At 55.3% G+C, this 15,639-nt stretch overlaps 2 protein-coding genes across 11 annotated transcripts in view; one reads left to right on the forward strand and one right to left on the reverse strand.

The window, feature by feature from the left end:
• The window catches only part of KIAA0319L (KIAA0319 like), a 129,168-nt gene that overhangs the window by 111,967 nt on the left and 1,562 nt on the right, over positions 1–15,639 (reverse strand). The window contains exon 1 of one of the 10 annotated variants that reach the window (XM_057704882.1): positions 60–186. The exons of 7 other annotated variants lie outside the window; for them this stretch is intronic. The gene's annotated coding sequence lies outside the window, so the exon portion shown is untranslated. Of the gene's footprint in view, positions 1–59; positions 187–15,639 lie in introns of those variants that run through there. 2 more of the 10 variants (XM_057704862.1, XM_057704923.1) reach the window with 2 other exon arrangements.
• Positions 48–9,234, forward strand: NCDN (neurochondrin). Its single transcript, XM_057704957.1, has 7 exons — positions 48–734; positions 1,612–1,752; positions 2,854–3,822; positions 4,853–5,094; positions 5,666–5,890; positions 6,270–6,412; positions 7,707–9,234. The coding sequence occupies exons 1-7, from the start codon at positions 702–704 to the stop codon at positions 8,141–8,143; spliced, it is 2,190 nt and encodes a 729-aa protein (XP_057560940.1). The 5' UTR covers positions 48–701; the 3' UTR covers positions 8,144–9,234.

Here is a 15,639-nt window from a genome sequence, read left to right on the forward strand (position 1 = left end):
CAATTCCAGCCGCGAGCCGAGGGGGGGGAGGGGCAGTGCCGGGGGGTAGAACTACGCACGAGCGAAGGAACCTGGGTCCCCAGGCTGTCGCCTCCCGCTCTCCAGGGGCGGTCTGCACCTCCGCCCGCCCCGCGCGAGCCCCAGGCCCTACGCTCGGGCAATTCCCACAAGCAAGATGGCGGCAGCGGCAGCTCCCCCTACGGCTTAGCGCCCAGCTGTGCCATTGGCTAGAGCCTGGAGTGAGGCCACCGCGAATTGGTCGAGAGCGCTGCGGGGGTGGGGGTGGAGCTGCAGCAGCCTGGAGCCGCGAGTGGGCAACGCGGCGTGAGCAGCGGCGCCTGGCTCCCGGAGCATCGCGCTCGGAGACGATTTCGCCGCTCGGGGCCGCAGCCTGGTGAGCTCAGCCCCCTTCAGGCCCTCCCCTACCTCCCAGCCGTGGCCACACCGAGCCGGCGCTGATCGATGCCGACACACCCCGGGGACCCTATCGCGACTCCATCGGGCCATATCGCGACATCACCGTGCCCTGTCGAGACTCCATTTTGTCACGGCCCTTCTCAATATATAGCTTTATCTTTTAAAAAAATTGCGCTGTCATCTTTCGGGGCTGTCCCATGTCGTGATTTTGCCGTGATCGCTCCGTGACATCACCGCGCCATCGTGAAGTGTGATCTCATCGCCGCCCTGTCGTGACTTCATCAATGTCGTGTTGTGACCTGGCTGCGGCGGGACAGGTGGTGACCGCCAGGAACCCTCCTCCCCTTCTCATCTCCCCATCTCAGCAGCCTCGCTTCGATTATCCGGCTTTTGGATTCTCCGTTGTCCTGGGAGCTACCCGGGACCCTTTCTTCCTTCTCCAGCCCCTGCCGGCATCCACAGGCTGGTAGCCGGGCGGGGAGGGTGAGGAGAGGGCGCACAAGGGGTTAATTCTGCTGCTGCTGCTGCTGCTGCTGCTGCTGCTCTGCTACTGCAGCTTCTGCCCGAGGGAGGGAAAGGAGAGGAGGCAAGGAGCCTGCGGGGGCGACTGATAGTCCTGGCTGGAGGGGTGGGGTCCCCAGTGGGGCCTCTGAGCCTTCCCTGGCCAGCACCCTGCTTCCTCACTTCTGCTGAAGCTTGTTTCCTGTCTCTCCTGAGGAAGGGAGGGGAAAGGAAACCTAAGATGCCCTTTTCCCTCATGTCAGCCTGAGTCCGGATAATCGAACTTCACGCATGTATGTCTCCATTCCTCCCTGTCTGTCCTCACCACTCCTTCCCTGCACGCCTGGTGGAGGGAAACAACACCTGGCCTCTGGTGCCAGGGGGCAGCTGAGCAGTGGGGCCAGCCCCCTCCTACCCCCAGGAGATTGGTGAGGAGAGCTGTCGAGCTGAGCAGCAGGATGCATGGTACTTCTTTCCCACTTTCTGGAGGTGACCTTGGACCAGGATCTTTTCTTCATCCCTTAGGATTTGAGGGTCCAGCCCCTTAAAAGGGCTCCCCCAAGGGAGGTCAGTCCTGAGGAGTCCATCCCTCCTGATCCTCCCCTCCCTCTGTGCTAATCCCTCCCTCCCTCCTCCACTCCCACCCCCACCCCTCCTCTGCAGAGGGATGCTCAGTCCCTCTTGTGTTCACAGTTGGGCAAGGCGGGCACCATGGCCTCGGATTGCGAGCCAGCTCTGAACCAGGCAGAGGGCCGAAACCCCACCCTGGAGCGCTACCTGGGAGCCCTCCGTGAGGCCAAGAATGACAGCGAGCAGTTTGCAGCCCTGCTGCTAGTAAGGAACTGACGACAGTTGGGAGGTGGGAAGGGCTGGGTGGTTGGGCCCCCTAGGAATGGGGTCAACAAGTCCTCAAGGATATATAGGTGGTGCTGGTAACCCTGGAAGCACCAAAGAAGACCCAGGGTACCTACCTGTGGACTCATTTTTGCTCCCCTGAGTATGGGAGCACAGGGGAGAATGGGGGTGAATAAAGCTTGTGGCCCTAGGAGCCTTGGAGGAGGCTGCCTGGGTCTGCTCTCTGGGGCGTCCCAGAGCAGATGGGAGCTGACTCATAGGGTAACAGCAGCAGGTAGTAACTAGTGCAGAATACTTGAGGACTGCGAATGATTGTTCTGGAGGTGGAGAGAGTAGCAGGACTGGAAGTGACTGGCAAGGGGTCCTAGGGGATGGCCAGGATGGGTATGTAGGTTGAGGGTGAAGGATCAGGTCTGGGGCTTAGCCCTATTGGAGGAACCCAAGCTGGGGCAGCAGAACAGGAGCTGCAGTGCTGGGAAGGGGGGGGTTGGTGTGTGGGGGGTGAAGGGAGGAGGGAGCACAGCCTGCTTGTTTGCCATGGCAACAGGGAGAAGGCTCCAGAGTCAAGGGCTCACACTGCAGCAGAGGAGGTGTTTAGGTGAAATGTAAGGGGAAATGTTTTGACAGGCAGAGCGGCGAGACACAGGAGCCATTTCCCCTGAGAAGGTGGCGGGAATGGATCAGAGACTTCTCTGGAGAGAGCAATTAAGGAGGGACCCCTAATCCTTGGAGAATTTTAAACACTGAGTTCCAAGCCTCTTCCAACTCAGGTTGCGGGCATCTAGCTTAGACATCAGAAAGAACTTCCTAATTAACCAGGTAATGAAATGGCAGAACAAGTAGTTGAGGAGAACTGGACCTCCCCTCCACAGGGATCATAGGTGAGGGATCCCAGAGGTCACACCTATCTGCCTCTGGGGAGAAGGAAGGAGCTGGATGAAATGATCTCTGGAAGGCTTCCTGACCCCAGAGTGAGTCCTGTTATATAACCTAGTCCCGCTAATCGTCATCCCCCAGAGTGCAGGGGACAGTCTTTGCCACCCCTTCCTTTCATCCTGCTAATAGCACACACCTTCCTAGGTGACCAAGGCTGTCAAAGCAGGTGACATCGATGCCAAGACTCGGCGGCGGATCTTTGATGCTGTCGGCTTCACCTTCCCCAATCGTCTCCTGACCACCAAGGAGGCGCCGGATGGCTGCCCTGACCATGTTCTCCGGGCCCTGGGTGTGGCCCTGCTGGCCTGCTTCTGCAGTGACCCTGAACTAGCTGCCCATCCCCAGGTCCTGAACAAGATCCCCATCCTCAGCACCTTCCTCACAGCCCGGGGGGACCCCGAGGATGCTGCCCGCCGTTCCATGATTGATGACACCTACCAGTGCCTGACAGCTGTGGCAGGCACACCCCGTGGGCCCCGACACCTCATTGCCGGTGGCACCGTGTCTGCCCTGTGTCAGGCATACCTAGGGCACGGCTATGGCTTTGACCAGGCCCTGGCACTCCTGGTGGGGCTGCTGGCTGCTGCCGAGACACAGTGCTGGAAGGAGGCAGAGTCCGACCTGCTGGCTGTTTTGCGGGGCCTCAGCGAAGATTTCCAGAAAGCCGAGGATGCCAGCAAGTTTGAGCTCTGCCAGCTGCTGCCCCTCTTTCTGCCCCCGACAACTGTGCCCTCTGAATGCCTCCGGGATCTGCAGGCCGGGCTGGCACGCATCCTGGGCAGCAAGCTGAGCTCCTGGCAGCGCAACCCTGCACTGAAGCTGGCAGCCCGCCTGGCACACGCCTGCGGCTCCGACTGGATCCCAGCGGGCAGCTCCGGGAGCAAGTTCCTGGCCCTGCTGGTGAATCTGGCATGCGTGGAGGTGCGGCTGGCACTGGAGGAGACGGGCACAGAGGTGAAGGAGGATGTGGTGACCGCTTGCTATGCCCTCATGGAGTTGGGGATCCAGGAATGCACCCGCTGTGAGCAGTCTTTGCTTAAGGAGCCACAGAAGGTGCAGCTCGTGAGTGTCATGAAGGAGGCCATCGGGGCCGTCATCCACTACCTGCAGCAGGTGAGGGGGCCCGGCGTGGGAGGGGGAGCCACAGAAGGCAAGGGAAAGGGGGAAGTGAAACCCGGAACCTGGGCAGATGGGGAGACAGAGAAGACATGCCTCCCTATTGAGGGCTGGTCCTGCAGCACTCCAGGGAGTAGTGTGTGGCCAGGCCTCCCTTTCTCTCCCCCCTCCCTGAGCCTCCACACAAGCACCATACCACACACCATATGTGCGCTCACATCACAGTACACACACGCGCACACACAACACAGAAACCTCCCACTCACAGCCCTCCCCCCAGTCCACACGCACGGTGAAGCAGTCTGTTCTGCGCAGTCTGCAGCACTGTCGTACACACACACACACACACACACAAACTTGTGGCGGTGCAGGGAAAAGGAGCAGGGCTGCCTGGTTCCTGGCCTCTGTGGAGGTTCCGCTCACTGCATTCGGTCGCCTCCCCCAGCATCCCCTCCTCCCTCCCGTCTGAGAGTCCGACTCTCCTGTCTGACGGGGGTTCCCTCAGAACCCTGGTCTCTTTACTAGCCTGCGGCAGCCACTGAGCTCAGCAGCCGTATACCCCACACACCATGCCAAGCTCCCGTTGTCTCATTCTTTCTAATTTAGCCCAAAAGGGAGCTTCTCTCCCACCACTCCCACCGTTGGGAGTATTTACGCGGTAGCCCAGGGCCTGGCCTCCCACCCCAGGTCAGAGCCCCTGTAGATGGAGTGTCTGCTTAGCTGTGGACCTGTGGGTTTCCTTCTAGCCTTGAGAGACCTTAGACGTTGAGTCCCAGCGAGTGTAGGGGCGTGTTGTCTAAAGTTCAGTCCGCTCAGCGGGCGTGCTCTGAGGGCCTGCTCTGCCCCAAGCCCCTGTTGAGTGTGCCTCGACCATGTGCCGGCTTTTGGGTGCACAGGGCCTGCCTTTGCAGGGCTCACAGGCCAGAATTCCCTTCTGGTTGTGTTACTCCTAGGCTGGCCGGCATGCTGGCCAGGCAGGGGAGGTTCTCTGGTCCTGCTCCATCTCAGGGGGTTCCTTTGGCAACAGGTGGGGCCAGAGAAGCAGAAGGAGCCCTTTGTGTTTGCTTCTGTGCGGATCCTCGGTGCCTGGCTGGCCGAGGAGACCTCATCCCTGCGCAAGGAGGTCTGCCAGCTGCTGCCCTTCCTCGTCCGCTATGCCAAGACCCTCTACGAGGAGGCTGAGGAAACCAATGACCTCTCCCAGCAGGTGGCCACCCTGGCCATCTCCCCCACCACCCCAGGGCCCACCTGGCCAGGGGACGCTCTCCGGTGAGTTTGTAGTTATGGTCTGTTCAGCCAGAATATTCTTAAAGAAGGTGTAACACTGGGACACCTCCTCTCTCCCCAAACCGGGCTGTGCCAGGCTTCCTGACTGGGGCATGAGATGTTAGTATTATTTCTGTTTGTTGGGGAGAACGGGGTGGGAAGGGGCTTGTCCCCACAGGATACCTGGGCTGCCTGGTCTCACTTGCCAACCCCAAATTACTCTGTAAAGAGAGAACTCCTGCTTATTGAGCAGCTACTGCCTGCCAGGCATTTTATTGTACCCTTTACCAAAATGATCTCATTTGGTCCACACAGCAAATCTAGGACAGAAGTCTAATCCATGTCTTCAGGATGAGGACACTGAGACTCCAGGAGATGAGCTTGCCCACACTCACAGCCCAAGTTTGAGCCCAGGCCTGTGCAATTCCAAAGCTTGTGCTCTTTCTGCAGTGCCTACAAAGATGTGTTCCCCTTCTCCCCTGCTTCCATTTCTCTTAGATGGGGTGCCCCCCCAAAAGTGAATCCTGGTGCCTTCATCTCACCCCTCATACATCTGTCCCTTCTACACCCCCAGGCTCCTCCTGCCCGGCTGGTGCCACCTGACAGTCGAAGATGGGCCCCGGGAGATCCTGATCAAGGAGGGGGCCCCCTCACTTCTGTGCAAGTATTTCCTGCAGCAGTGGGAGCTCACATCCCCTGGCCATGACACCTCAGTGCTGCCCGACAGCGTGGAGATCGGCCTGCAGACCTGCTGTCACATCTTCCTCAACCTTGTGGTCACTGCACCAGGGCTGATCAAGTGAGGCCGGGGAGGAGGTTGGAGGAAGCCGGGGCCCTGCTCAAACTTGCCCCAAATCTCAGTCTCCTACTTTGCTCCCCTGTGCCTGTTACTGTTAGAACGGAAGGGTCTCAGAATGGAGAAAAAGCCACCCCCCACAGGGGTTTGGCATCTGTGGAACCCCTCTGGGCACGTATGCCTGCCTGTTCCAGCCATAACCCAGCCTCTGCTCCCTGGATGCCACGGATGGGGCCCCAAAGTGAACTGTTCACCCTGCTCCCTGATTTCTGGCTAAACGCTGGCCTGGTGAAGCTGGGAGCCCAGGAGTCCAGGTTTCCCCAGGGCTTGATCTGGCTTTCCTAATCCCCCGCCTTCTCTCTTTGCCTCCCTCTCTCCCCAGGCGAGATGCCTGCTTCACTTCTCTAATGAACACCCTGATGGCGTCGCTGCCCGCGCTAGTACAGCAGCAGGGGAGGCTGCTTCTGGCTGCCAACGTGGCCACTCTGGGCCTCCTCATGGCCCGGCTCCTTAGCACCTCTCCAGGTAAGCCCTGGGGACCCAGTCCTAACAAATGGAGGCAGGAGACCTGGGTGGACCTGCTGTGTTCTGGGCATAAGTCATCATTTTCTGAAAATGGTTTTACAGAATTTTCCAGTCAAGGAAATCTCTGAAGTGTCTCTCCATCCCCCGCCCCACCCCACCCTTCTTCCCCAAATGATAACATTTTCTTCCTTCTGAAGACTTTTAAGGCAAGATGTGGTGGGTGTAAGTACAGGTCTGCTCCTAGGCACAGGCATAAGCACCTGGAATCCCCAGCAGCCCAAGGAATCTGAATTCTGTGTTTTCAAGGTGGAGCCGCCCCCACCGAGGCCTTGAGTCAAAAACATGACTTCTCTCCATTGAGGTTTTTCTCTGCTCAGTACCTCACCTCCCTCGTGACAGGCTTCAGTGCTCCTCTGCACTTACCTTCCCCCACCACCCACCTCACTCTGGCTGTGTGCAGGGGGAGGGGCACCTTCTCCAGCCCCCTGCCAGCCCTCCGTGTCTCCCACTTTGGCCGTGGGTGTCTGCTTGGGTCCCGCTGTCCCCGCCTGTTCCCTGTACCCCATCTGTCAGGTTGGAGGAGCTTCACAGATGCCTGGGAACAGGGTGTAATGAGCCCGTACCCTCAGCTGCCTCTCCTCCCTGTGTGGGGGGGTCCCAGTAGGGTACCCAGCAGCTGGAAGAGGAGCATGTCCCAGTGGACCAGGAGCCCCCCCACCCTGCCCTCTAGCCCCTGAGCTCCCTCAGATCCAGGCTGCAGCTCCACAGCCCCTGAGTAGAGCCCCAGTGCTCGTTCACCCACAGATGCCACCGGGTTAGCCTAACAGCCTCGGGGGAGCGTCTGCAGTGCAGGGGGCGAAACCCTGCAGGCAGGTGAGCCGAGCCCAGGCCCCAGCCCGTGGTCCCCTCTGGCACCCCATCCTGGCCTGAGAGTCAGATTGCTGCACCCTCCTCAGCCCGTAAAGTACAAGGCCCAGCAGAAGCTCCTGTCACTGCTCAGACTACAGGAGGGTCCGACCACGAGGTAGTGTCCCAGGATTATTACGTTTCATTCTCCTGACAGAGTGCTAAGATTAGCACTATTGGCCCCATTTTACTAGTGAAGAAACAAGACCCAGAAAAGTGAATTACCCAAGGTCACACCCAAGTGAGGTCAGAGGTAGGGTCTGAACCCAGGAAGGCTGATTCCAGGCGGTGCTTCAGCCTCTGAGGGTGCCCACCAGGAAGAGGAGGGAAGGGGCTGGCGAGGCAGCTGCCCCTCTGGCTCACGCCCCGCTCCCTCCTTGCCTTCCAGCTCTTCAGGGAACACCAGCATCCCGAGGTTTCTTCGCAGCCGCCATCCTCTTCTTATCACAATCCCACGTGGCGCAGGCCACACCGGGCTCAGAGCAGGCAGTGCTGGCCCTGTCCCCTGACTACGAGGGCATCTGGGCTGATCTGCAGGAGCTCTGGTTCCTGGGCATGCAGGCCTTCACGGGCTGCGTGCCCCTGCTGCCCTGGCTGGCCCCCGCTGCCCTGCGCTCCCGCTGGCCGCAGGAGCTGCTGCAGCTGCTGGGCAGCGTCAGCCCCAACTCTGTCAAGCCTGAGATGGTCGCTGCCTATCAGGGTGTCCTGGTTGAGTTGGCACGGGCCAACCGGCTGTGCCGGGAGGCCATGAGGCTGCAGGCGGGCGAGGAGACAGCCAGCCACTACCGCATGGCCGCCCTGGAGCAATGCCTTGCAGAGCCCTGAGGGGACATCCACTGGGGACAGACCCTGGGGCGGGGCGGGTGGCGAGGGAAGGAGGGAGGAGGCATCTCCCCTGAAGCCCCCAAATTGGACCCCTTCCCCAAATTCCCCCTCCCCAAACACCCCAGCTTTCTGGCTTTTCCAAGGGTGAGGGCATGGTGCCCACCCTTCAAGTGTAAGGAACTGCGTCACGCCCCCTGGGCCCTCTCAGGGGCAGGGATTGGCTTGGAAATCAGTGTGGTTGTCCCCCCCAGGCCAGGGTAGGTTGGCGCGGCCCCCAGGGAGGGGGGCACTAGGTGTCATTGTGCCCCATGTTTGGCTCCCTCGCAGGAGGGAGGCCCCCAGGTGTGACAGGGCTGGCAGGAGCTGGCTGCCTCAGCCCATGTGCCCTGCCGGCCAGGGCGTGGGCTCCCCTAGACTGTGGTGCCCCTCTGGCCTCCCAGGTCCACGTCCTTTAAATTGGCCATTTGGTTCTTGCCCTTGACCCCCTTGGGCAGAGCGCAGGCTCAGGCCATTGACATCGCAGTTCTTCCTATCAACTTCAGTGACCCAGGGTCTGAACTGTCCCAGCGTTCCAGGGAAGCCTGGGGCAGACAGGCCTGGTGGGGGGGTCAGGAAACCTCCTTCCACCTGAGCTTCCTTGAGGGGACCCAGGAGCTCTTGGGCCCTGGTCTCTAAGCTTTTGTGTCATGTTGCAGCAGAGTGACAGTGGGGGTTGGGGAGTTATTTATTTTGCCTATCCTTATCCCTGCTTGGACACCTGAGCATCTGATCCCTGTCCCCTTGGTGCCATCTGGCCTGGCTGGAGCCAGGAACCAGAGGGATGCTTTCCCAGAACCGCATGTTTCCTAGTGACTACACCCCATCACCATCGCGGTGCCTGGCTTTAACTCCCACCCTGCTTATGAGTCCTCTCTGCAGAGAGACGCGACTGGCGGCTCCAGCAGGGACTACCTTTCTCATGAACCCAGGGGACCGCCCCCCCAACCTGATCCCTTGTTTCCCTCTCCCCTTCCCTCCCCCAGCGCGTTGTGTGATCTCCAAGTTCAAAGCTGTGCACATGTGGACACTCAATAAATGTTCATTGATGACAAGATGGCTCGCGTGTGGTCTGTCCTGCACTTTCTTCCAGGCCCCAGCAGCTCACGGCGCACATGCCCTGCCAAACACACTTCACAAGTGTCATCTCATTCAGCCTTCCCAAGAATCCAGTGAAGCAAGTGTCATCCTGATTCTCCAGGTGAAGAAACTCAGGTAGGGGTAGGTGATTTGCTCAAGGTGTTGCAGCCAGCAAGTGCCAGAGCCAGGACCCCACACAGCCCATCCCAATACCAGAGCAGGTTGCAAACTCATGTGTTCATGTGGCGAGGCCTGGGGGGCTCTGGTGCGCTTGTGTACGAATGAAGTGCTGCCCCTCCATGTCAGCCAGTTATTGCCAAGTAGCACGGCCACATCCTCCCAACGTTTAAAGGGAAGTCAGAAATCTTAGTTTTTATGTGAAATCTGATTTTGAATGTTGATGTTTTTAATTGAATCAGTACTACCCCAACAGGACATCTGCAGGCCAAATGTGACTTTCAGGCAACCAGCTGTTCACTTCTGCGCTATGCCAAGTGAGAAGGGGAAGGGTCTGAGAGCTTCAGCAGAGACCGGACCTGAGCACCCACTGCCTCACCAGGCCTGAACCAAAGCTGTAGGGCTGGAGCCAGACCAACCCCTGGCCCACACTCTGCAGACTTCTCCACCTAGGCCCTCAAGTCTACAAGCATTTGTCGAACATGTTCTAAGTGCCTATCTGTGGTTGGCTATGCGTAGACAGGAACATTCATTTTTCTATTGGATGTAATGAAAGTCATGTCCTTGGCATGGAATCTCTGAAATCCCTGAAAAATATGAAAAGACAAACCCTGCCTGTCAAGCAGTTTAAAATCTAGAGAGGAATCAGACAAGGCAATGGACAGCTCCTAAAGATGTAAGCAGTTTCTTCCGTGGGGGTGGGTGTCTGAAGAATAAAGTGTGGCTGGGGTATGAGAGCCCCTCCGGCTGGCTGAATAAGTCCAGGAAAACTCAGTGGAAGCATTTGTGGCGAGACCTGAGGGGAGAAGCAGCTTGCCAGGTAGACAAGCAGAGGAATAGCAGCTTGGGAACTGCAAGTAGGTCATCCCTGCTACAGTGGAGAGTGTGAAGCGGGGAGTCGTGGAAGACAAGGTTGGACCAGTGGGCAAGGACCAGATCTTACAGGTCCTGGTGTGCCATGCTAAGAAGTTTAGATATGAGATCATGCTGAGACTGTGGATTTTTGAGCAGACTGAATGTGATCCATTTGCATTTTAGAAAGATGACTTTGGCTGCAAGAGGGACGACTGAGGCAGGTAGCTTGGAGAGGAGGTAGCAAGTCTGAATTAAGCCAGTGGCAGGGCGGGTGGAGAAAGTATAGGTCGGAGTTAGTTCATCGGGCTTGGTGATTAATTGGAAGTGAAGAGGGGTAAAGAGCGAAGGATGACTCCCAGGTTCCTGATACAGGCCAGTGAGTGGATAATGGGGCCATTCACTGTCACAGGGAACACTGGGAGAAAAATAGGTTTGTGTAAAATATAAGCTCATTTTGGTAAATGGTGAATTTGTACTGCTTATACCCAGGAGGAAGTGGCTCTCTGCAGTCTGGAGCTCGGAGAGAGGCCTGGGCAAGTGACAGATTTAGGGGTTGTCAGTATACGGGGTCCTTAAAGTTACAGAAGTGACTGAGATCATCTGGAGAAGTGTCCCAAAGCCAATGGCAACTACCCCTGGTCCCTGGTCTCAAAGTACTCTCCCTCATGTGGTGGGGAAGACAAATCCTGCAGAAAGTCTCAAAATGCAAGGCAGACTGAGCTCTGTACTTTGGTGAGGGATGGTCAGAGAGTTCCCTGCTCTAGAATGCAGAGGGGGTTAGGCTGGCAGGTTAAGACCAAGTTTGCTCCTTGTAATTCAGCAACAAGGGAGAAAGGGGGACCTGAGCTGCAGTTGTGAGATATAACCACGAGGTGGCGCCTCAGCATCTCCTTGTGCCTGATTTCCCTGACCCTGCAAACACTCAGCTAGGCCCAGAGCAGAAGGTTGTCAAAGGCTGGAAGGAGGGCAGCTCTGTCGACAATAAAGGAGGCAGGCCTGAGTCTTTTCTTAACATAAAGTCCAAATGCAAACTCACTTTGTGAAAAGAGAGGGAAAGATTTGAGCCTGGGAGAAGAGCAATAGGGCAAATATGCCAAATGGGAGTCCATGTATGTTTGAACATGCATACCCATGTGTCAATATTTGTCCTGTGTCCCCATGTGTGTGTGTTTCCCATAAGTGTCTCTGTGCATGCTGTGTGCCCGATGTGTCCCGGAGTGTCTGCATGTGTACTCCTGTGCACATTCCAGGGCTCCACCTGTATGCATGTGTTCCAGAGAGTGCAACCAACAATGCCCACCTCCCTGCTTCAGAAAGCGAGGAGGGGGACTTCCTTGGTGGCATAGGGGTTAAGAACCCACCTGCCAACACAGGGGACATGGGTTCGATCCCTGGCCTGGGAAGATCCCACATGCCGTGGAGCAACTAAGCCCGTGCACCCCAAGTACTGAGCCTGCACTCTAGAGCCTGTGAGCCGCAACTATTGAGCTAGTATGCCTCAACTACTGAAACACATGCCCCTAGTGCCCATGCTCCGCAACAAGAGAAGCCACTGCAATGAGAAACCTACGCACCGCAATGAAGAGTAGCCCCTACTTGCCGCAGCCAGAGAAAGCCCTCGCGGCAACGAAGACCCAACACAGGGCTTCCTAGGTGGCTCAGTGGTTAAGAATCCGCCTGCCAATGCAGGGGACACGGGTTCAATCCCTGCTCCATAAAGATCCCACATGCTGCGGAGCAACTAAGCGCATGCACCACAACTACTGAGCCTGTGCTCTAGAGCCTGCGAGCCACAACTATGGAGCCCACGTGTCACAACTACTGAAGCCCGGGCGCCTAGAGCCCATGCTCCACAACAAAAGAAGCCACTGCAATGAGAAGCCTGCACACTGCAACAAAGAGTAGCCCCCACTTACCACAACTAGAGAAAGCCTGAGCACAGCAACAAAGACCCAACGCAGCCAAAGAAAGAAAGAGAGAGAGAGAGGGAGGAAGGAAGGAAGGAAGGAAGGAAGGAAGGAAGGAAGGAAGGGAAAGAGGGAAAGAAAGAAAGTGAGGAGTGCCTTGGTCCCGAACAAGACAGGGAATAGAGTCTGCAGCCATAGGTCCCGGTAGCTTTGAGGAGCCCCCAAAGCAGCAGCAGACCATGGAGACCATCCAGCTCCCCAGTAGCCATAAGCAAAATCACTCATTTATCAGGTGACTTCCCCAGATTACACCTGGGTTCTAGGTCTAGCTACCCAGGGTCATGTTTACATGGAGGCTTCCTAAAGGATCCCTCAATAGGCTGAGGGATTCATACACTCATCCATTCATTCATTTATCATTTATTTAATAAGCATTTACTGAGCACCTGCCATGTACCAAGCCCAGCGCTGGACGAGGCATGTTTTCTGTTTCTCCTTTCATCATCTTCTTCTTGTGAACTGGTTCATGAGGCAGGAAAGGAAAATTAGGTGCAGCTGCAAAGAACCTAAAATGCTGGTTATGGTGTTTAAAATTTTTTTCCCCAAAGATGGGCCATGGGGAGCCGCAGGAGAGTTTTCAGTTAGGAGGTAACATGGTCCAGTCATTTTTGCTGAAGAAGAGACATAAATGAAGCAGGGGACCAGTTGCGGGTGGGAAGCTGTTGCAATGGTCTAGGCAGAGGTTCTCAGACTTTACTGTGCTTCCGAGTCACCTTACAGGCGATGGCTGGGCCCCATGCCCAGAGTTACTGATTCAGTAGGTCTGGATGGGGTCCAAGAACTGGCAAGTTCTTCTAACAAGTTCCCAGATGCTGTAGGTAATGCTGGTCCAGAGACCACACTTTGGGAACTACCGGTCTATGAGGAAGAGTATGGTAGCTTAAGATGCTGACAGAGGATGGAGAGAGGGGTTTAAGGATTAGAAATGATGACACTCCGTGAAAATTAGTTTATGGGGTGAGGGAAAGGACAGAGCCTGGGATGGCTCTTTTTAATGTGAAGGATGGTGGTGCCATGTACAGAACTATAGAACACGAGAGGAGAAGCAGGTTGGAGTTGGTGGTGGAGGTGGAGGAGATGTTGAGTTCAGTTTGGGCCTTGGAAAGTCTCAGATGGCTGCAACACGATGTCTGGAGGAAACAGCCAGCCGGCAACTGCATCTATGGGTCTGGATTTTTGGTGAGAGATACAGACTGGGGATAACAAGGTTGGGAGAGAATAGCAGACAGGTAGTCATTAAAGTCTTGAGAAGGGATGAACTCACTGGTGAAGAGTATAGATAGGAAGAAAAGGCAAAAGCTTCAACTCTTATTTGTAGTGAGGTGGATGGACCTAGAGTCTGTCATACAGAGCGAAGCAAGCCAGAAAGAGAAAAACAAATACTGTATGCTAACTCATATATATGAAATCTAAAAAAATGGTACTGATGAACCCAGTGACAGGGCAAGAATAAAGATGCAGATATAGAAAACGGACTTGAGGACACGGGGTGAGGGGTGAAGGGGAAGCTGGGATGAAGTGAGAGAGTAGCACTGACATATATACACTACCAAATGTAAAATAGATAGCTAGTGGGAAGCTGCTGCATAACACAGGGAGATCAACTCGATGATAGTGATGACTTAGAAGGGTGGGATAGGGAGGGTGGGAAGGAGTTGCGGGAGGAAGGGAATATGGGGATATATGTATAAATACAGCTGATTCACTTTGTTGTACAGCAGAAACTGGCACAACAGTGTAAAGCAATTATACTCTGATAAAGAGCTTAAAAAAGAAAAAAAGCTGCAACTCTGAAAATGAAAAACACCTTAAGTATGTGGATGAAAAGAGGGGAGATAGAAAAGAAGACTGAGAAATGGTCAGATTAGAAAGGAGGAGAAAGAAGCAAGGAGAGGTTGTCTTAAGATGCAGGGAAGTGGGGTGAGGACAAAAGGAAGCCACTGGGCAGGCAGCTCTTCCAGTCATCCTGGCCTCTCCAAGCCTCCTAGAAAGAGCAGCAGAGCCCCAGAGCTAGACACAGGCATCATCAGTTTCAGTGCTCCTGGACATCTCCTGAAGGGGTCCACTGACCTGCATGCATGCACTGTCACACTTACACCTGTCCTGGAGTCTGACGTCTAATGTCCTGCAGCTGAAACTGAGGGTCAGGGGAAGAGGGGTCTCACCATAGACTCATACATCCACCTATGTAGACACACCTATGTGTGACACAAACATACTCCTGACCTCTGATCTGTCCCAGGCATGATCCTAGCTGGTGATTCCAGTTCCTGGAAAGTTCTTAGTGATGAAACCTTGGCTGCTTCTAGCCTCCTCCTTCCCCTAAAGCCTCCCAGGCTGAGATGACCCAGACCTGAGCTCTGCACCTGCCGTGTGCCTTCTGGGATGTCCCCTCAAGTCTCCTCTATATACCTCCCATGGTTAATGGTGTCGCCTCTATCTCCTTTTCTCCTCTATTATAGCTCAACATGTTCACCTTTACTTTCTCACCTTCCACGTCATTAGAAAGGGGCTGAAGAAAACAACTAGTCCTCTCTTCTCTTCCATACCTTTTATTTTTTAGTAATTAAAAAAAAAGTTTGGCTGCACTGCACAGCAGATCTTAGTTCCCTGTCCAGGGATTGAACCCATGCCCCCTGCATTGGAAGCATGCAGTCTTAACCACTGGGCCACAAGGAAAGCCCCCCTCCCATACGTTTTTGTTGTTGTTGAAGTTGCAGAAACTGAGGTCAGAGAGGAAAAGGGGCTTGCCCTGGATCACACAGTTCAGGACTAAATTCTAGGCACCTGAGTCTAAGGCAATACAGAATAGTAATTCTGAACACGGAAAGAGGCTAGAGGCAGACGACCCCAGCTCTGCCACTTAACTAGCTCCTTGATCTTAGGCAAGTCATTGCACCTCTCTGTGCCTCACTTTTCTTACCTGAGAATGGGGGTGATAAGGGTTTCAATCTCTCATGGGGCTGTTGTGAGGGTTAAATAACTCAATATTCATCGAGTACTTAGCATAGAGTCTGGCATACTCTGTAATAAGCGTTTGCTGTAATTATTTCTACTATGCCCTGGTCTGAGCATCTTCTTCTTTTTTTAATTTTAATTTTTTTTTTACTACCATCCATCTGCTTTCCTAATTCCCATTCCCCTTAGCATTCCTCTTATTTCCCTTTCTTTAATCCTCGTCCCTGTTCCTTAGGAATGGAGGGTTGGGTTTTGAAGAAAAGAAAAAGAGTGACTGCAGAGACTGGAACATGCTTGAGAGCCAGCCAGTGCCTGCCATGGTAACACACAAACGCACAGCCTGTGTATGTTAGTGTGGTGATAGCACGCGGTCCACACACTGTCAGTTACACACAGCTTCACTCAACATCCCCTGGGTAAGAA

Source organism: Hippopotamus amphibius, chromosome 1 (genome assembly GCF_030028045.1).
Source record: "Hippopotamus amphibius kiboko isolate mHipAmp2 chromosome 1, mHipAmp2.hap2, whole genome shotgun sequence".
NCBI lineage: Eukaryota > Metazoa > Chordata > Mammalia > Artiodactyla > Hippopotamidae > Hippopotamus > Hippopotamus amphibius.